At 42.6% G+C, this 22,799-nt stretch overlaps 1 protein-coding gene across 1 annotated transcript in view; it reads right to left on the reverse strand.

Annotated features, from left to right (window-relative positions):
• IL10RB (interleukin 10 receptor subunit beta) overlaps nt 1-18,949 on the reverse strand; it is a 28,692-nt gene extending 9,743 nt beyond the window's left edge. Inside the window, 10 exon segments of the mRNA XM_043505692.1 lie at nt 1,877-2,034; nt 3,719-3,869; nt 6,309-6,475; nt 10,584-10,741; nt 11,704-11,771; nt 12,104-12,139; nt 12,141-12,178; nt 12,181-12,226; nt 17,684-18,112; nt 18,917-18,949. Coding sequence (XP_043361627.1) covers nt 1,877-2,034; nt 3,719-3,869; nt 6,309-6,475; nt 10,584-10,741; nt 11,704-11,771; nt 12,104-12,139; nt 12,141-12,178; nt 12,181-12,226; nt 17,684-18,112; nt 18,917-18,949 — 1,284 coding nt within the window.
• Between the last annotated feature and the right edge of the window lie 3,850 nt (nt 18,950-22,799).

Below are 22,799 nucleotides of genomic sequence, written 5' to 3' on the forward strand. Positions count from 1 at the left end.
CTTGGCTGTAATATTAAACCAACCACAAGAGGCCAGCCTTAGGCTAAAATTTAGAACAAATCCACATGGCTTCTGTTTTGCATTCTTAACAGTCTTGAATAGAATTTATTTACTTATTTATTGAATTTAGGAATGGGGGGGGAGAAGGGGAGAAAACATGCAAATCAAAAATATCCAGTTTCTAAAGCATGCACATAATTTGTAAAACAAGGTTTTAAAATCACCAACATATGGGTAAATGACTAAAAAGAAGGAAAAAAACCAAACAAAAACAAACAAAAAACACACTACAAAAGATGAGCCTGGGAGCTTAAATTAATTACTTTGCTAGACTCTAAAAATCAGGGACTGAGTAGAGAGACAGGATTTATGGTTTATTAAAATAATATATAACCCACTAACAACCCTCCAACTGTCCTTCTTCGCCTCTTCTTTCCTCATTGCTGGAGGTGGGTTAACGGGCCACTTCACCTTGAATAGTTCCTTGAAATGTGTGTCAACTACTTATGCTACACAATCTGTTCTACCTTGTATTTAGCTGTGACACCGAGCACATTCCCCAGACCTGAAGAGCAGCTCTGTGAACCTCGAAAGCTTGTCTCTCTCACCAACAGAAGTTGGTCAAATAAGGTATTACCTCACCCATAGTGTCTCAGTGATATGGCTGAGCTTTTGAATGCTTCCTTTAAAGCATTCTGTTAGAACATATCAGATGAGTAAGATTTCATCATTTACTAAAAAGTGACACCACTCTTACTCATTCTGAGTAGTGCCATAGAAATCAACAGAAACGGACGATGGAGTAAGGTACTAGGTTATGTCTATGCTAACTAGGGTGACCAGATGAAAAGAAGAAAATATTGGGACACATGGGGGAAGTAAAGAAAAAAACCCAAAAAAACAAAACCAACAAAAAAAACCCAAAAACCAACCGCCCCCCCCCCCAAAACAAAACCACCCCAAATGCCGGAGCGGAAAAGCTGCAATATCGGGACAAATGGCGTCCTGACCGTGCATCGGTCGGGACGCGGGACAAAGACTAAAAATCGCGACAGTCCAGATTTTATCAGGATGTCTGGTCATCCTAATGCTAACAGAGTATATGCTGGCATAGCCCCCTAGATGCAGCGTACACTGACAGAAGGAGTTCTACCTGTATAAGAAAATCACATCCGAAAACAAGGTTAGTTATGCTGTTAGAAGCCCTGTACTGTTAGCATAGTTGCATTTACATGGGGGGGGGGGGAAGGATTGTCAGCATAGCTATGTCACTATGGGGTGTGGTTTTGTCACACCCCTGACCTACATAGCTATGTCTGTAATAATTTAAAGTGTGGCCCAGTCGCTATGCAGTGTGGGAGAAGGTTGTGGAATGAAGCCAACTGAATGCTGAATCAAGTCACATTATGTCACTATTTACACTCACTTGAATTACTGCTCAGTTTGGTCCAAAGTCTTTGGTAGCAGATTAATCAACTTTTGCAGTTGATTGAGGGTTTGAAATGATAGTCAAACACACAAGCAGTTTATCACAAGTGAACTAAAGTAACCAAAGATGACATAGCTTAAATAGATCATACCATACAGCTGCTAAGACTCATATCTATTATTTTGCAACATATACACTGCACCTGAGTTTTTAGCTTGCGCGCCTAATAACCAGCATTACCCCATATATTCACTTCAGGCAAAACCTGTGTAACACTAACACAGCCAGTTAATTATCCAGGTGCATGGGTAAGAACGAGGAACTGCTGTCAGAAGGTTCACATGCATTAATCAGAAGAGTTGCAAGCTTTTTGGGGGTCTTTGACAGACAAAAGGCTCTTCTGGAAGGCTTACTTAATTATTTTATGTAGAATACAAATATACAAACCTCCTTCAGATGTTGTGGAAAAGAATACACAGGGCAGAAGACATATCTGGCCTGTCGATATACATAAGAAAAGGTAAAGAAACAGGCAGGAACTGATACTAGAACAACCAACATTGATACTAGAAGAACAGTGACAGTTATCCACACTGGAGTTACACCTGCAAGAGACAACAAGAAGAATTCTTCTTAATCTGATTATTCTTTATTATTATTATGAAAATACAATTTTTAAAATTTAATTCTCGTAAGCGAATAAAACATTTTTTCCTCCACTTTTTCATATTAACAACTATTTTGATGAACGAACAAATACATTCTTCCTTTTGGGAACAAAAAATATGTATCAACCTTTGTTTTTACTTCAACCACTCAAGATATTCTTACTAGATAAGTTTAACCTACAGCCATGATATGTATACATTTACAGAAAGAAAAAAATTCTAGGTAAATGCGGGGAGGGGGAAAAGGAGGGTAACAACATGTAAACTCCCAGTATACTTATTCCTGGATGCTTCAAACCAGAGCACTGAATTCTGTTTCGCTCTAAAGGAAAAATGAAATAATGGTAACAAAAATGACAACTAATTTGGAGGTGGTGGTAGTCCAAAATTCCTTAACTTCCAAAATATTGTGTCTTCTGAAGCTTGGTTTTATGCACAGGGTTGTCACAGCATGTGATATGAATAAACATTGATCAAGGTATCACTTTAAAGCTGTCTATGATTGTTAAGCAGCCGCTTACTAATTAATCTGGGACTGCACTTTTCCTTTTAAATGAAAAACACAAAGCTCTCTTCTAAAAGGAGTCCACCTGACTGTTGGTGGCTATGGCCACCATAAATAGCTATTCCATAGATAGCTATTGAGGTGGAGTGGTTGGAAATTGGAGCGTTCAGCCAGTTTCCACTGTGAGGTTAGTGCTATAAAAAAAATGAAAGACTGGAAACTTGATTAGGCATTGCAGAGATTACACTGGAGAATTTTTTATGATTCGTACTTACTGGTATAGTTGCATAAAATAAATATTTAAACAAAGAAACTAGTTGTTTATACTGAGAGTTGATAATAACGGTAGCTTTGGATTGCACCCAGAGAAAAACATCTTAGGTACAATCTGAGTCCCACTGGAGACAAGGGCAAAACTTACATTGACTTCAGTGGATCAGGAATTCACTGCTTTGGAAGATCTACCTTGACTAATAAATTGCATGCTTTTTGTAACCATGAAGAAAACTGATTCTCTGGCATGCTTGCCTAATTAAAGATTTTAAACATGAGAACAGAAAAAGAAAGCATGACTGAGCTCTATCCATTAAAAAAAATAAAAATTCAACAATGTAATTCTGTTACAAAATGTAAACAGAATCAGACTTTGCAATATAGCGCCAAATTCTACTCTCAGCTATACCTGTGGAAGCCAAAGGGTTCACAAACAAATGTAAATTGGTTTATGGGTAGATGAAGTTTACGCCTGTGCAGAGGGGCCAGCGCAAGGCCTATGCACCACTTAAATTGCACTTAAATCTTGCTTTGAAGAGCTTTAGGGGTGCATGTGCCTCATCTGGGTCCTCTGCACTGGAGTAAATTTCATCTGTTGTGTATTACTATTTGTAGTTATAAGAGACTGAATTAAAGCTCTCCTTTTTTCTGGCATGAAGGTTTCAAATTTTTTTTGCAAATTAGAGATATGCTTGGATATCACAATGAACAATACGGAAGTACCAAAACATTTCTGAAGGTTTACATGCACGTTTTTGTTTCTTTTATGTCAATCAATGAGTGCCTTACAGTGTTTCATAATTAATCAGGATGTTTATAATGTACTGGTGTGTTAGCTATTACCATTATCAGTTGTCCTATCACAGAACTCCTCACTCAGTTCTCCTATTTTGTTCCATTCAGGAATAACTGCTTGAACTTGAAGGCAATATATTGTCCAAGGGTCCAAACCAGATAATATTTCTGAGTTATATTTAGTATCTGTGGTTTCAACCTATATCAAAGAAGAATACAGAAAATTCAAAGGCAAATTCAAGTTCCAATAAATGAACAAACTACAGCCTCTAGTTTCTAGTTACAACACCATTTAGTAGTCTTTGCATTTGTAGCTGCACTATAGATTGGATTTACACAGTATATAGTACCTGAAAAAGTGAAAGTTTAAAATATCAGCTGTTAAAACAGTTTTGTAATTTTCCATATTACTTACTTGACAAGAATCAAAGAAAAGTTTCCTTTTAAGAATTACTTAAAAAGGACACTGCAAATATTAAAATTAATCAGCTGACTTCAAATTCCTTTCTATTTTAGAACATCCTATTGATGGTGAAAATAATCACCTTCCAAAACAAAAGCTGTAACAGCATTGAAATCCTAGCTCCTAAGCTGGTTGACCAACAACCGGAAGTGGGCTCTAAGTTTCTTGTGATCAGACTTACAGTTAGTCTCTTTCACTATACCATAAAAGAATTTTCCAAGAGAAACACTGTAACAAAAAGAGGGACTCTAAAGCTATTATATAAATGTACACAGAATTTTAAATAGCAGTATTTTAAAAAAATCATGCAACTAACAAAACCAAACAAGTGTTCATGCAACACACTCTATTTAGGGTTATATATGAAGACCACTCATACTTTAGCTAACGTAGAATGTGACACACTGCCTGATTAAAACAGCTGATCAATGTATGTACTTTGTGCAATTGTTCACCGCACTGACTTTTTCCATCTTCTTCTGGGTACGTTTAATGGTATTGGTTTTAAGAGTATAAATCCTTATATGGTTAAGAAGGTGCTACCAAAAGAGATTGCCTCTCTCCCTGTGCAACATCACACTAGGTGACACCAGCTAAAAGTGCGGTTATTTATAGACATGGCTTACAGTAAACTAGGACACATTTTTTTTTGTGGTGGATCTTAGGAGACTTGGTTGCTTTGAGGGAATAAATATACTCGAACAAACTATTCAAGTACTAACTTAAAAAAAAAAAAGCGCTAATGAAATCCCATTGTCTGGCACTTCTTGGACTCCTCTTTAAACACTGAGGGAATCTCCCAGGTTTGCACTCTAGTACTGGAACCAGAGTATTCTCAGTGAAATCTCCCTTTGGGTAACTTGCTCCCTTTGGCAGTTTGCCAAAGGTTGCTTGACTATGTATGGAATCACTGACTTTCCCTACAGAATAAACACTCTTTTCCCCCTCTTCCTCAATTATTCATGAGCTGGGACTAATAAGGTGTTTGGGATGAGAAGATTCCTTTATTTCTGGAACTGCGTATTAAGTACTAGATTGGGAATTGTGAAGGATACCTAATATGAATCAGAAATGCAGCTGCACCAAAGTCTTCATGTATAAAAATTTCCTGTGTTGTACAGAGATCTAGTTATTCCCATTTTTCAGAGTAGCAGCCGTGTTAGTCTGTATTCGCAAAAAAGAAAAGGAGTACTTGTGGCACCTTAGAGACTAACAAATTTATTAGAGCATAAGCTTTCGTGAGCTACAGCTCACTTCATCGGATGCATTTGGTGGAAAAAAAAAAAGGTTTTTTCCACCAAATGCATCCGATGAAGTGAGCTGTAGCTCACGAAAGCTTATGCTCTAATAAATTTGTTAGTCTCTAAGGTGCCACAAGTACTCCTTTAGTTATTCCTATTGATATTGATAGAAATTTCTGTCTTTCTTGGATCAAAAGCAAGATTCTATGATACTATAATTAACTTATTATTTATTTAAAAAAAAATGTCCATGCATATAGTGTGGTGGAGTCTGTGGGGCTGTGGAGCATGCCCACCTCTGGGAGAGAATCTCTCTCTAGCTTAGGGGAGGGTGACCATAATGGAAGTGAGTAAATAGATTATGTCTGATGACAGGGAAGATGGTAGCGGGAGAGAAACTGACCCTATGGCAGCAGCCATGTTAAGCATCCAAAATCCAGTCTTTTTTCAAGCCAGTATTGTACAATAGATCATTCTAGCAAAACTGATTGAATCACATATATTTGGTTGCAGAACAGCTATTCATCACATCCCTAGATATTACCTATGTAGGCACTTTTAAGTTACATTTGTTTTTTTGTGCAGCGTGCATTGGTACTGTTGTGATGATTGCAGTATATACCACTGAAAAAATAAAAACATTGATGCATAAAGGGAATAAACCCTCATAATTTAATAACTATTTCTAACTATGGAAGGATAATTTATGCCTAATTTAGTCGGTGGTTACTCATTCTCTCTGCCAGCTTGCTACTGAATGCAGATTGTGACAATTACAAGTTCCTGATGACATTGTAACTTTCAGAGATCTTGTTTTTGCTTCAGCAATGTTATGTCTCAGAACATTATCAATATTGTGTTATAACTAGAAATGCTTGTTCAAAGCTGCAGCTGTAAAGCAGAGTTACACAATAGTCAATTCAGCAAAAGTTACCTCTTCACTATTGCTTTTTTTCCAGTATAGCACCCTGTAAGCCCAAGAGCCATAATATTTCTTTAAAGGCCACTTGTCCGACCCTTGTACAACAACAGGGCCTGTGAAATCTACATGCAAAGATCCGGATTCAGATTTCACTTTTACATCAGGTGGTCCAATGATTGCTATATGAGAAGAGAGGAGAAAAAAAAATCACAAAAATATGATTTCTCACGCTGTTCTCAGATTGATATTTTTATATGGCATACAGCACTACATCTAATCACTATCAATCTTATTTACTTGAAGAAAACTTTCATCTCAAAGAATCAAGGATAAACAAACTCTTCATTCACAGATGTGTCATAAAATGAATTTGTCTTTACACTTTAATAGATTATCTTCCATTGCTGTATACAGTATAATTGTAGCTGTGTTGGTCCCAACCACAAAAGTTGGTCTAAGAAAAAAGATATTACCTCACTCAGTTGTCTCATTTAAATAGAAAAAAGAAAAGGAGTACCGGTGGCACCTTAGAGACTAACAAATTTATTAGAGCATAAGCTTTCGTGAGCTACAGCTCACTTCATCGGATGCATTTGGTGGAAAACTCCAAATGCATCCGATGATGAAGTGAGCTGTAGCTCACGAAAGCTTATGCTCTAATAAATTTGTTAGTCTCTAAGGTGCCACCGGTACTCCTTTTCTTTTTGCGAATACAGACTAACACGGCTGCTACTCTGAAACCTGTCATTTAAATAGAAGACATTTTTGGTGTCTGTGCCTCCTCCACTCACTAAGCCACCCTCAGTTCTGTCCTGCCAGCTGCTTTTACTAATGGAAGAGGTAAGAATACTAAGGAACCCGCTCCCAGGGCATCTTATTGCCTGCATGTCCCCATGGAGATGCAGCTCAGAGACATCAGACTTCGCTGAGGAAAATTTCTGGTGAAGTGTTTTTATTGCTCTCCTCATTGCAACTCATTTGAGAAACTGCAACTCTTGAATTGCTTCTGAATTTATTAATTCTTTTTTACATCAAAGGATATATTTTATATTTTGAAACTGGCTACTTTACTATATTTTTGTTCCACCAAATATCTTAGTTTAGTGAGTACTTTAGTCCTCAGTTAGGTTGTGTCTACAATGAACTCTTTCATAAACTCTCCCAATGTTCCACCTGAACCACTGTATGGGTGCTTCTCATCTAAACCTGCACTCAGGTTGTAAAAATGCCGATGGTCAGTTTACACTAGCACTCCAACCATTGCTACCAGTAGTGAAGTTACACCAGGGCTACAGCATCAGTGAGAGATTTTAAGAAGCAGCTCAATGTAGACAAGGCTTTGCATTTTTCCAGAAATTCAAACTAGTTATAAAAACATTTCTGGCTGTGGCAGCCTTGGCTACATGGTAATTCCAACTGGTTAAAAGTTATGGAAAAATTTCCCCATTGGTGACTCTGATGTTCCTAGGCTGCATCTATACATTAGGGTCTGTAATTTCCCAACAACTACAACTCTGTTGGTGGTAATGCTGGTGGAAACTAAGATACACATATAATACACCTGGTTAGGTGCTCTGAGCAGTATTAAATAATACTTTGGTAAAAATGACACAGTGATTAAGAGTCCTATCTACATTGCAGATTTCACCAGTGCTGCTCCCTCAATTAGTTTTATACATAGACTCTTTAGTCCAATTATAAATTGGCTTTTGTTGCTTAGAAGTTAACTCTTTCCTTGAAATGTGAATCAAAATCCTGTTTTCAATGCAATTCTTTATAAAACTCTGACTTGTTAATGGTTTTGTTCTCTGATATGGGGGTTCATCCTAAGTAATACTCTTTCTGTCCCCAAACTCTCATAATATTTGTTAAATACTTCAATTTTCTATGTTATAGTTCAGCTTTTCTGGTTGGACAGTTTTAATTCTCTCCAAGTTAAGCTTTGGAAAAAACACAAACCCCCAAAACGTGTTCTCATTTTCCAAATTTCTTTTTCTTCCTTAAGTATTACATTTGCACTAATGTATGCAACCAACCTTTCCCTTGTAAGCATTTTCAGATTTCCTAGAGAGTAACTGGTCATGTTCTTGTCCTACTGTGAGGAATTTTTCTCAATTAATACTTTAAACTGATCAATGCTTTAAAGTCTTTTTTTAAAAGTCCTTCAAGAGTTAGTGCATGGATATGGGAGTGAGTTTACAGAGAGATGTCCAAGTGAAGAGATCAAAGAGCAATGGCTACCACATCTTATGAATTTGGAATTTAATATGGAAAAATTATGTCATAAACACTATCCTGATATAAATAACAATTGCACTGGGAAAATGAGACTGGAAACTTAAACTCTGAAAACCAAGGACTAGAAAGGTTAAGCTTTAAGAAAATCCAAACCAAGCCAGAGAAGAAGGGAAAACTAAGAATTGTTTCTAGAGGTAGAGAAACCAAAGAGGCCTCTTGCGTAGTTTCCCATTAACATCTGTGCAGTGGAGAAATAGAAGTTTTGGATAGTCTGACAACATTAGTGTTTTCTGATGGATGAAGTAATTTTGAGAATGCATTGACAAAGATCCTGTTCCCCCCAAACTCAGACAACAGCATGCTGTCCAAGATCTCTGCTATAAGGAAGTGATGAAGCGCCAAGTTCGACCACCTTTCATACAAGACAGCAAACATGGTACTTTCAAAATGATTTTTTTTAATTGAAGAGTAAATTTTTTCCCCTTGAACATGTCCAAATATAGGATGGGGTGGAGTGGGGAGGGGGGAGGAGAGTTAATTTTTTCCCCCGGCTTAGTAACAAGAAAGTGGCTGAACTGATTTAAATATGTAGGAAGTTAGAATCCTTGGATGTAAAGCACGCCTGCTCTAAATATTTGTATGCAATATTTTTTTAGTGGGGGAATATATAGCTATATCTATACGTGTGTGTGCGTGTGTGTGTGTGTGTGTGAGAAAATCCCTCAAAAGATGTCTCAGAATGGAAGAATAGTCAGTGATGACCTACATATACTTTTGATTTTACTACATTTTCTGTACTCCTGGGGGAATTCTGCACCACTTCATTTGCGCGGAATTAATGAGCCATGAATATTTTTAATTTTTTTTGCAGAAAAAAGTTTCTGCCAAAATGTTGTTGCACTTCTGCCTTTTGCCTACCAGAGGGCATTGTGGCAATAAAACAAAGCAGCAGCTCCCAGCCAGTTAGGGAAGAGAAAGAGCCTGCCTTCTTCACAGCGCCTGTCAGGCCAGGTCAGGAGAAAGCAGATATGGGAAGACAGACAGCATGGGGCTGCTGGGTGGTCAGACAGGGACTCATAAGGGCTAGTGGGGGAAGACAGAGTGGGGAAGGGGGCTAAATGGGAGTGGAGGTGCAGAGCCACATAGGAACAGGAGAGTGGCTGGGTGGGGGAAACAGAAACACATGGTGACAGGGAGGTGGGTTCAGGGCCACATGGGATGGGGGGGAGTGAGTGTCTACGTGGGGATGGACGGACACATGGACAGGGGGTGCAACACATGGGGGTGCAGGGAAACATGGACGGGGAAACAGAGGGAGTGCGTGACACAGAACGGAACGAAGGACGACGAGAGGCAGATGCGCTGACCGAAGGGGAGGCGAAGGATCAGCCAGGGTTTACATGCGGGAAGCTCCCTAACAATCCCTCCCTGCCTCCCACAAAAAGCTGTTCCATACTTTTCCCACCCATACCCAACCCTCCAAGTTCACCCAGACTCCTTCCCAGCAATTACTTCCCTCTCCCTGAGCTCCTCCATTACCCCTGACTCCTCCAACCCTTTGCACCGCTACTGAGGGGTGCAGGAAATACATTTCTGTATTGTAGTTTAAATGAATTATTACACAGAGTTCTGTATTAATATGCCTAGTAAGGAATCTATTTGCAAAAAACATTTCCTGAATTTTTGTTGTCTGTATTGTTACAGACATACTTGCTGACAGGTATTTTGAAATAAATGACCAAAATAATTGAAACTTGTGTTATTTTGACAAATAAAATATGCAGAATTTTGCAGAATTTGAAAATATTGTAAACAGAATGTTTAATTTTTTGGTGCAGAATTCCCCCAGAAGTATTTGTGAGAGCAACTCTCCTCTTCCCAAAAGTATACCAAATAGGACTCGGATATTTCATACTTTGTTTTAAATTTGCAAATTATTTTAAGTAATCTGTATTTTAATATCTCTACTTATTCAGATAAATTGCAATTTTATTTAATTAACAGTTCACTGTTAGTGGGCAAAAGTTTCCCATGTAGGGGAAGCCTTACTGTCATCAAGTGGCTTAAAGATTGTGTTCACCCAGTCAGACTCTTCGTTCTCTGATTCAGCTCTGACTCGCAAGATGTAGTTTCCATATACAGACAGAGAAGAGAAGTCACACTCCGTGATGACAATGTTCTCACACACATTCCTGTTATAAAGACTGCTGTATAGGAGGCAAAAGAATTGCATCAAAGTCATATATTAGGAACAAGAAATATCCTTCATTTCAGTGAAGCAGGTAAGTGGCAGTACTCACTCACCATGTATTAACATTGCTAATTATCACTCAGCCAAAAATCATTAGCCGAAAAAAAAAATAAAATAAGAACATTGATATATCTATCACACATACTTATATATAGGTATTAGACACATAATATCTATTAGGATAGTCCACTATTACTTTATGATAAAGATAGAGATTAAGGTGACCATTCAGCAAAAAGCATATTTTTGCTCTGACTTGGCACCTGCAAATCCTGATTGAGCAAACAGAAAATGCCTGATACCAAAGCCAAGTTCAACTATGCCTGAATTTTCAGTCTAATTCTCACCTTCTACAAATGGTCCTTTGGATAGGCCTTACACGATCCTAATCTTTCATTATACGCCCAGGTCTTGAATGGGTACTAGTTAACATGTGGAATGTTACTTCTGTTTTGTACTTAGAGCCCACCCCGGAATAGGAGCTTGCTATCCTGGCAGTTTGGGGGTCCCACACATCCCTCGTACCTTCCCCCCGCTGACCGACATAGCAGACACCCTTACTTTGTATTCTACATCATTTTAGAGGCCCTTGCTCAACAGGCACCCAACTGTCTGACATTCCCCCACCCTAAGGTTCTGCTCTTTCTTTGCCGAGAAATGAATCTTTTGACTCATTGGGGTAATTTGCTGTCTAGGCTTTGTTCAGCTACTGAAGCAGCCAGGAATCTAATATTAGACTAGAGGAGTCCTCAGCCTTCTTTAGAGTGCTCCCCACAAAATTCTTCCCCTCCCAATCAAAGACCAATCTGGAGTGAAACCTGGGAAAAATTCCTGACAAAAAGAGGCCTCAGAGTAAGCTGCTGAGAACCTCTGCTTTTGAGCACAGAGGCAGCAGACAGGGGAACATTCTTGCTGCACTTCACTAGCCATGTCTGTAGAGGGCCCTGAGAAACAGATTGCTCTGGAGAAAAAGTGGAACCTGTTGCCTGCATTAGAAATTGGCAAATGTGGGAGAATGCATAAGTACTAAGACTGTGAAGTAGTAGTTTCTGTGACAGAAATGTAATTTACATGTAGCTGACCGATTACGGTTAAGATTACAAGTGTTTCCCACTCCAGATGATATGTGACAACTAATGAATATTAAACTATAAAACATGGCCTCTAATATGATATAGCTCAGGAGAAGGTGTCTTAGGCATAAGCCAAAAGAAGGGACAGTCCACGTCTGGAAAAAAAAGTCACAAGAACAATACTATAAACTTAGTTTATCCCACGACATCTTGCAAAGTGTAAATACACAACGCTCCTAGCCTACCTTAGACTCGACTGTATAAGTAATATTTTCTTTGTTGGAAAGTAGGTGGATCCCACTGTAGAGTGCTATTCAAGTAACTGAATTAATTCTTACATTTTTTGGTTGCCGCACAATTCCAAAATGCTGAAAACAAACAAACAGTGTAATTATGTTCATCCAATGACTCAAGTAACAAATAACCCTTTTTGAAAACTGGAAAAGAGACTAGAAGTATTGCTGGAATATACACATACTGTACTGCTAACTAGTAGTTTCCGTGACTACTGAGTTATGATCATCATTTTGATTCTTTGCAGATGAGTTAGAAATTATACCAGTCAAGCCAGTTACAAAGCACAGCTCTTAGTGTTGTGCTTCAGAGCCGATTTCATTTTAAGTCACAGGAGAGAAACCAAATAATGTGCATGCTCTTTAAGAAAAAAAAAAAACTAGTTAGCAATTTTATGTGCATATTTTAGATGTAATAATGCATGAAACTAATGTGTGAGAAGTACACTCCATGCACCTGCACAAGACAGAAACTAAATTTTAATACAAGAACTCCATTTTAAGTACAGAGTTTACTTCCTCAAATGTGACCTCTTCCTGTACCCATAAAATTTCAGTCAGAACGTCCATTAAATTAGAAGAGAATGTCACTTATGTACATAATTTTGATCTAGAATTTTTGATTTAAAGAAATTCTGGTATTTCACTTTTCTCCTTGCCAAATGAGCTTGTGGGGTGAAATTCTGGCTAATTAAAGTCAATTGAAGAAGTCCCATTCACATCAGTGAGAACAGGATTTCATCTCTGGCCATCAAGCTATTTCCTGATCTGCTACATACTGAGGATATATTTACGCTACGGAGACTATACCGGCATTGCTATACTGGCATAGACCCATACTGCAGATGCAGTCCACACCAACAGAAGGAGTTTTTCTGTCAGTGTAGAAACACCACCACCTTGGAAGACGTTAGCTATGTAGATGGAAGCAATCTTTCATTGACATAGTTGTATCTATACTGGGGGGTTTGTTAGCTATGTTGGTCAGGGGTGTGGATTTTCACACCCGTGAACAATGTAGCTATGCCAACATAACTTTTCAATGTAGACCAAGATGAAGCTACTGTAAATGGACCAAGTTCAAAACTGTCTCTCTGTCACAAGTTATCAGTGCTGTAGAGGTGTTATGCTCAACCATGGGAAACAGGGAGGTACAGACTCCCATACACTCTACAACACCCTCTGTGGCCAACTCAAGAGTGCCACTGACTGGCTCCAAAGGAAATCACATCCAGTCCTCTATGGGGCCATCTATACTAGGGCCTTATTGGAACTAGGACATTGGTTACTAATTTTTCAGCAACGGCGCAGCTTCCCCAGTGCTTCCAAAGGGCATAAAGTCCAGTATAGACAGTTATTTTTCACCCCATGTCATTTTCAGAGCTCTACACCATTGCTGAAAAACTGGAAAGAAATGTCCAGTTTCCTAGTGTAGAAAATAATCTAAGAAAATCAACTGTTGCAGACAACATGAGGTAACACTGTTTTGGCAAAGCAGCCTTCTGTCTGGGTCAAGAAGCTTCCATTGTACCTCATTTTCTCCAAAGGGGCTACACAACTGTCCACACTCACGATTTCAACACAACATAAATAAAAGTGACCTGGAAAGGGAAGTGGATTTGTGCCCCTTTATACATCATAAACAAATGAAAAGAGGCGTGAAAGATTTTTGTTTAAAAAAAGTTCTGCTTGGTGATTTCCTCATCTCTCCCAAAAACCACATCTTGTCTGTCTGACTGGAGAACTAATTAGAAGATAACATCAACGGAGGCAAGAGTCTCAGCTCTCTGCAATTCAGAAGAGCAGGGATTTTAGACTATTTGAAGTTTTAATTTTTATTATCTATTGACTCCACTACCCAATGAATCCTTTGTTAAAATTTCATCACCCCACACCTTCAACTACATGTGAGAGCTCCACAATAGCACCTTCACAAAAGTCCTCCAGCAAAACCATAAAAGGCCAAACTTGACATGCTTGTTATTTGCAATGTGGAAACAAACAGATAACACTTAATTTTATTTGTAAAGTAAAATGGCCCTCCCAAATTATCCCCAATGTTTCAGGCTCAGATCCATTTAAAAAGAAATTCCTTTTCAGATCACTTTTAAGACTTAGTAAGATAGTCTTTCGCTATAAGCACAGGGCCAGATTTTCAGCTGTTGTAATTTGCGGTAGCTCTATCTGGCCATAGTATAAATGTTATTTTAAAATGTTTATTGTTCAAATTTCATTTAAAATATAAATATCAGCTCCAGTGCTCTCTCTTCACTGCTGTTTTCTTCAGTTGCTGCATGGAATCTGGGGTGTTTCAGTTATTCAGACATATTCCCCCTACACAAATCACATGGTCTTTGGCTGATCGATGCACTTAGATGTGGAGCAGGGGTGGGCAAAGCAACAGCATCCAGCCCATCAGACCTTTAAATCTGGCCCTTGAGCGCCCGCTAGGGAGCGGGGTCAGGGGCTTGCCCCGCTCTGCGCATGCTGTGGCTCTGCACAGCTCCCAGAAGCAACGGCATGTCCCCACTCCGGCTCCTATGCATAGGGAAAGCTCCTATGCATAGGAACTGCGGCCAATGGGAGCTGCAGGTGTGGTACCTGTGGATGGGACAGTGCGCAGAGCCGCCTGGCTGGTGCCTTTGCATAGGAGCTGGAGGGGGGACATGCCGCTGCTTCCGGAAGCTGCTTCTGGTAAGCGGCGCCCGTAGCCCGCACCCCTGACCTCCTCCCACGTCCCAACCTCCTGCCCCAGCCCTGATCCCACTCCCACCCTTTGAACTCCTCAGTTCCAGCCCAGAGCACCCTCCTGCACCTCAAATCCCTCATCCCCAGCCCCACCCCAGAGCCTGCACCCCAGCCAGAGCACTCATGCCCCCCTCCCCACACCACAATCCCCTGCCTGGAGCCCCTTCCCACACGCTGAACCCCTCAGCCCCAGCCTGGAGCCCCCTCCCCGCATCCTGAACCCCTAATTTCTGGCCTCACCCTGGAACCCGCACCCCCAGCCCAGAGCCCCTCCCACACTGCCCCAGCCTGGAGCCCCCTCCCATACTCTGAACCCCTCTGCTCCACCCCCAGCCTGCAGTCCCCCCAGCACTCCAAACCCCTCACCCCTGGCCCCACTCCAGAGCCCACACCGCCAGCCGGAGCCCTCACCCTCTTCCACACCCCAACCCCCAATTTTGTGAGCATTCATGGCCTGCCATACAATTTCCATACCCAGATGTGGCCCTCAGGCCAAAAAGTTTGCCCACCCTTGATCTGGAGGGTCAAATTATCCTTGTTCATAGTCTTTTGATTTCAATAGAATTATATCAGTGCAACTGAGAGGAAAATCTGACTCTTAATATTTAATTAATACCAAAGATCAGCTGAAGACCATTCTCTTTCCCTAATCATACATCGTGTAAACAAGATATTAGAATGCAGCAATATTTAAACTCTAGAGTAAATGTACACTAGACTGATATTTTGAAAATGAAAAGGTTCTGAATTGGCCAAGTGGCCCCAGCACAAGGGTTTTAAAGATAGGGATTTCTCAGATCTGGGCCTTTGGGAAGTCCTGAGAACCAAGCAACTCAGCAGAGTACTGGGGAAGTCAGGAATGAAAACCATACACTTAATTGCAAGGATCAGTCAACTCCTGATCCCGCTGCAACAGCCATTATATACAATATAGGCATGATTTTTTTTTCTGAGCATTGCCTGCTTTTTTTCAATTGGTAGCACTGAGCACGAGGGCCAGGGGTATGGTAGGAGTAAGAAAGACATGATAAGTAATTCTTCCACTCTATTGAGTGCTGATAAGGCCTCAGCTGAAGTAATGGGTCCAGTTCTGGGCGCCACATTTCAGGAAAGTGGACAAATTGGAGAAAGTCCAAAGGAGAGCAACAAAAAGGATTAAAAGTCTAGAAAACATGACCTATGAGGAAACATTGAAAAAACTGGGTTTAGTCTGGAAAAGAGAAGACTGGGGAGGGGGACGATGACCCGGATATCCGTTTTCAAGTACATAAAAGGTTGTTAAAAAGAGGAGGCAGGCCAGGGGCCCATGGCCCCGTCACTTTTAAAAGTGGGAGGCTATGCCCTCCCCCTTTTTACTGGCCATGAGGGCAAATGATTGGGGTGGGGGAGGGGGAAGAGGTGGAGAGGAACAAGCAGGTGGCGGGGTCTTGGGAGGAAGAGCCGGTGCATGGGAAGAGCCATGGTTCGGGCACTGGTGGCTCCCTACTTTTAGGGAGCTTCCACCACTCCTGGGAGGAGGGTGAAAAACAGTTCTCCTTAACCTCTGAGGATAGGAGAAGCAGCCATAGGCTTAAATTGCAGCAAGGGGGAGGGATAGCTCAGTGGTTTGAGCATTGGCCTGCTAAACGCAGGGTTGTGAGTTCAATCCTTGAGAGGGCCATTTAGGGATCTGGGGCAAAAATTGGGGATTGGTCCTGCTTTGAGCAGGGGTTGGAGTAGATGACCTCATGAGGTCCCTTCCAACCCTGATATTCTAAGGGCGGTTTAGGTTGGACATTAGGAAAAACTTCCTGTCACGGTGGCTAAGCACTGGAATAAATAGCCTAGGGAGGTTGTGAAATCACCATCATTAGAAGTTTAAGAGCAGGTTAGACAAACACCTGTCTGGAATGGTCTAGTTATTACTTAGTCTCAAGTGTAGGGGACTGGACTAGATGACCTGTTGAGGTCCCTTCCAGTCCTACACTTCTATGGTTCTATAATCAGTCCCCTTGGAGAACTACCCAACCAACCCCTCTCAACTCCCATAGTGCCAGGAGGCAAACCGGGGACATCTGTCCCGGTCCCGTGCCATGGACGTGTTTCAGCACCATGTCCTTTGTTGGGGGCTATGGGGAGGGGAAGAACACATGCCTGCCTCAAGTGGCTTGAGTCTGCAGCTAAGCCAGCTGAGCTGGAGGGAAAGTCAGGGCTGTGGAGAGGGGAAAGCCTGAGATGGTGTTGGCCAAAGATCTAAGTTTAAGGGCAAAATCCCGGCCCCCTTGAAGTCGATGGGAGTTTTGTCATCCAAGTCCGGGGGAGGGGGCCAGGAACTGCACCAAGTTCTCCCCCACCTAAAAATCCTCCCTCAAACCCCTCCTCCCAGCTCCCTCCGCGGGGCTGCCTACGGAGCAGGTGACGAGGGCGGGGCTGCTGGCGCCCAGTCTCGCCTGGGGGGCGCCCAGCCCGCCCTGGGGCTCTGCAGCCCGCCTTCTCCCTAGCCCCGCTCGGGGGCTGGAAGCTCGGCGGGGCGGGGCGGGGCCCGGCTCTGCTCTACGCGAGCCCAGCGCCCAGGGCTCCTGCGCCACGGCTAGTTCCCCTGCCGCGCCACTGGGGGGAGGCGCCGCCGCCGCCGCCGCCGCCGCCTGCGCGCTGGGGGCTCCCTTGGGAAAGGGGCGCTGGCGGGGCAAGTGCCGGAGCCCCGCTGTGGCGCACGTGGTCCAGGACCCGCGGGGAAGTAGCCCAGCGACCCCCCCGCTTCCTGCCTCCCTGTCGCCGCCCGGCAGGAGCCGCCCCGGCACTCACCCGACGAGAGAAGACAGCCGGCCACCAGCGCCAGGAAACGCCGGCCCATGGCAAGGGGCGGCCGGGTCCCCCTGGCTGCCCGCGGGGTGCGGCGCGGTGCGGCAGGAGCGCCCGCCTGGCTGCTGCCCAGCGGAGGCCCCCCGCTCGCCGCCCCGCAGTCCTTTCCCAGCCCGGCACCTGGTCCCGCCTCCGCACTGGGCGAGCTCGCCCGGCCCGGCCCGGCCCGGCGAGGCCAGGCCCTGCCCGGCCCTGCCCTCCTCCCTGCAGGTGAACTGTGTCCCCAGTGCGGGGCGCTGGGAGGAAACGCGCCGCCCGCTGCGCTCGCAAACGCCCCCGCAGCGCCGGGCCGTGCGCGCTGCAGAGCAGGAGCCGCTGGCCTCGAACTGGGGTAAAGTGAAAGCTCCGGGAGGCGTTTGCTGCCACCTTCCTCTATCCCGCTGGGGACCGCGAAGGACAAACCAGTCCCCCGCCATCTCCAGGCGGACCGGGCGCCCAGCCCCCGGGGGGGAGAAACCCATCGCCGAGATCATGCGAGTCACCCCACTGGGTGTAAGCGCGGATGACAGATGTCCTGTGTTTATAGGGACAGTCCCGATTAGGGTGACCAGACAGCAAGTGTGAAAAATCGGGACAGGGTGGGGGGGGGCAATAGGCGTCTATACAAGACAAAGCCCCAAATATTGTGACTGTCCCTATAAAATCGGGACATCTGGTCATCGTAGTCCCGGTATTCGGGGCTTTTTCTTACAAAATGCCTATTACGCCCCACCCGTGTCCCGATTTTTCACACCTCCTCTCTGGTCACCCTAGTGTAAATCGATCTTTTCGGCTCTCCCCTCGTTATCCACTCACGAGCTCCTTCTCCCGTGTGTGCCGGTGGGAATTTCTTGTGCTACCTTCTTGTAGTATTGTAGCAAAGGTGGTGGGCGGGAGTTTACAAGAAAAAACGGTTCAGGTTTGTCACTCTTAATGTACCACGGGGTAACTATCAAAGAGAAATGATACCTTCTTCCATTTATCCACCCCTGGAACTGGGGCAAAAGCTGTTGGTTGCTAATAAAAGGGGAAATATAATTCCCTTTACAAATACCTTACATTTTTTCTGGGACCATCTGTCCTGCTCTTTGGGATTTTTATATATATTTACTATAATGACAATCTTACCTAGTGCATATACATTTAAAAATATCTCTTAACAATCATACATTTGTAGCTATTCCCAGTGGGTCAGACCCTGTTTAGATACAGAGCATCTTCAGCCGCCATTGGAATCAATAGCAGAGTTAACAGTGCTCAGCACATACACCAGTATACATCTAGATCAGTGATTCTCAAGCAGGAGTATGTGTACCTGTGGGGATATGCAGAGGTCTTCCAAAGGCTACATCAACTCATCTAGATAATTTGCCTAGTTTTACAACAAGCTACATAAAAAGCACTAGCAAAGCTGGTACAAACTAAAATTTCATACAGACAATGACTTGTTTACACAGCTCTCTATACTATACTATACAATATTTATATTTCAATTGATTTATAATTATATGGTAAAAATGAGAACATAAGTAATTTTTCAGTAGTTGGCTGTGACACGTTTTGTATTTTTATGCCTGATTTTGTAAGCAAGTAGTTTTAAAGTGAGGTGAAACTTGGGGGTACGCAAGACAAATCAGACTCCTGAAAGGGCACAGTAGTCTGGAAAGGCTGAGAATCTCTGATTTAGATATTCCCCATCACTATAGTACCTGAGTGCCTTGCAAACTTTAGTGCATCTTTACAGATCTAGAGAAATATTATCTGCACTTGACAGAGGAGGAACAGAAGTACAGGGACATTACGGGTCTGATTAGATGTAAGTAGTCCCATGACTTCAGTCTTCTCAGGCCAGGTCTACCCTACACATTTACTTTGGTATAACTACATCACTCTGAGGTATGAAACCTATGTCAGCTGGAGAGATTCTTACAGTAGGACAGTAGAACAAATTGCCTCAGGAAGTTGTGGAAGCTCCTTTGCTGGAGGTTTTCAAGAGGAGGCTGGATCTATCATAGAATCATAGAAGATTAGAGTTGGAAGAGACCTCAGGAGGTCAACTAGTCCAACCCCCTGCTCAAAGCAGGACCAACACCAACTAAATCATCCCAGCCAGGGCTTTGTCAATCCGGGCCTTAAAAACCTCTAAGGATGGAGATTCCACCACCTCCCTAGGTAACTCATTCCAGTGCTTCACCACCCTCCTAGTGAAATAGCGTTTCCTAATATCCAACCTAGATCTCTCCCACTGCAACTTAAGCCCATTGCTCCTTATTCTGTCATCTGCCACCACAGAGAACAGCCGAGCTCCGTCCTCTTTGGAACCCCACTTCAGGTAGTTGAAGGCTGCTATCAAATATCCCCCCTCACTCTTCTCTTCTGCAGATTAAACAAGCCAAGTTCCCTCAGCCTCTCCTTAAAAGTCATGTGCCGCAGCCCCCTGATCATTTTCATTGCCCTCCGCTGGACTCTCCAATTTGTCCACATCCTTTCAGTAATAGGGGGCCCAAATCTTGATGCAATACTCCAGATGTGGCCTCACCAGTGCCGAATAGAGGGGAATAATCACTTCCCTCGATCTGCTGGCAATGTTCCTACTAATGCAGCCCAATATGCTGTTAGCCTTCTTGGCAACAAGGGCACGCTGCTGGCTCATATCCAGCTTCTCATCCACTGTAATCCCCAGGTCCTTTTCTGCAGAACTGCTGCTTAGCCAGTCGGTCCCCAGCCTGTAGTGGTGCATGGGATTCTTCAGTCCTAAGTGCAGGACTCTGCACTTGTCCTTGTTGAACCTCCAGATTTCTTTTGGCCTGATCTGTCTTGGCTGGTTTAGACACAACAAATTTTGCATCTTGGCAGGGGGATAGACTACATGACTCTTGCGGTCCCTTCTCACCCTATGATTCTATGAAGCAGGAAGGTTGGGAGAGATTCATGAAATCTCCATGCCTGGTGTCAGTACAGAGGAGACAGAAAGTCAGCTAAATGAAGATAAAACAGGAGATAATGGAACACCACTAGGTAACAGTATGGACAGAAAGGAGAAACAAAATATATTGATTGGCGTAGTAGGCAGGTAAGTGTTACACTTAGGGTATGTTTACACTGTATGCTTCTTTTGGCAGAGTGTAGAGTACCTACCTGGGTAGCCTCCCCGCACCCAGCACAAGTATAAACAGGAGTGTAGAGAGTAAGGCATGGCATAGGAGAGTAAAGTCATGCCTGAAGGGTGTGGATATGTACCTGAATACATGCCCTATATGGCTCTCTACTCTCCCGTGCCATGCCTCCCGTGGACACTGCTATTTGTAGTAGTGTAGTGTCCTGCTGCTGGAGCCTTTTCTCTCTTCAGGAAAAGACTCCAGCGGAGGGGAGAGGTTTTCAAAGAGGCAAGGCAGCAGAGAAAGGTTCCACCAACTCCTCTGTTGCTGAAGTCTTTCCCTGATACAGATACAGACTGGCAGTGGGGAAAAGCTCTGGAAGGTGTGAGGCAGTGGGGAAAGGCTTAGCTTCCTTTGTCGTTTCCTCCCTTCCAAAGTCTTTCCTTGCCACAGTGAAAGGCTCCAGCAGCAGGGAGCTGCTGAAGCTTTTCTCTGCTGACTCGCTCTGCCTGATCCTTTCACTGACACAAGTAGTTGTGTCCTGCAGTATGCCTTTCAGTGTGGCGTGTAACTACATGCACCCTACACGTCACCTCCAGTGGTATGTAGTGTAAACGTAACCTTAGTGAAACAACTTCATCCAGTCTGGGTAGAAAACTGGGTGAGATGCAAGAAAAACAAATGAAATGCTTGTAGTGGATGCAAAGGGTCTGGATAATAAAATGGAGGCACTGGAACTACTGGTGCAGGAGATCAAACCAGATATAGGGATAACAGAAACATTGTGGATTAGCTCTCCTGACTGGAATACAGGTATTGGAGAGTATTTGCTGTTTAGGAGAAAGAGGAATAACAGTAAAGGTGGTGGGGTAGTGTTGTACATCAATGAAGCAGCAAGCTGCAAAGAAATACAAAGTGATGCTATGGACAAGAGAGAATCTGTTTGAGTCAAAATAACTTTGTGGAAGGATTATAAAAGAAGTTCTGTTGGGATAATGTTAGGGGTGTACTGTAGACCCCCAAGGTCAGTCTCGGATATGGATAGTAATCTCTTTAGTATTATTAGAAAAATAAATCCTGCCAGGAATTGTGTCATAATATGGAGACTAGCTTCCTGGATATTGATTGCAGAATAAATGCTACTAATACTGGTAGGCTCCCTTATTCCTGTATGTGATAGATGACAGATTTCTTCCTCAAATTGTTACTGAATCAACACGAAGTGATGCAATTTTAGATTTGGCTTCCGTAAGCAGTGCAGACATCCTAGAATAGCTCATCATAGGAAATAAGGAAGGATGAGGTTGGGCTGTTAGGCTGTGTGGATGAGGAGTTTAAAGATAATCCATGTATGGCCCAAAAAGTAAATGAATACTTTGTCTTGGTTTTCAGTAAGGATGATTATATGAACCGTGTGCATGAAGGCAGTATGGCTGATGGAAATGAGTGTCTAGAAATGGAAATTACCACATTTGAGGTGGAAGAAAATCTTAAAGAGCTTAATGGGCTGAAATCAGCGGTATTGGATAATTCCATCCCAGAATACTGATAGAACTGGCATACGAGATTGCTAGTTTGATAGTAATGATTTTTAATAAATCTATTCGGGGTAGTACCATATGACTGGAGAATAGTTATGTCATACCTATATTTTAAAAAGGAAAAAAATGATCCAGGTAATTACAAACCTGTTAGGTCTGACCTTAGTAGTCTTTAAGGCTTAGAACAAATTATAAAGGAAAAAATAATTAAATTCATGGAGGTAAATGGTAAAGGAATGTAATGTAACATGGATTTACCAAAAATAACTGATTTTATAGATAAGGGAAGTGCAGTAGATCTAATATATTTTGGACTTAAAGAAAGTGTTTGAGATGGTAGTATATAGGTAATTATAGTTAAATTAGGGAAGATGTGGAGGATCAGTACAAAAACTGTATGGTGAATAGGAATGCGCTAATGAGGGAAAAGACAATGGGTTG

The sequence above is a fragment of the Dermochelys coriacea genome, chromosome 1 (assembly GCF_009764565.3).
Source record: "Dermochelys coriacea isolate rDerCor1 chromosome 1, rDerCor1.pri.v4, whole genome shotgun sequence".
Classification (NCBI taxonomy): domain Eukaryota; kingdom Metazoa; phylum Chordata; order Testudines; family Dermochelyidae; genus Dermochelys; species Dermochelys coriacea.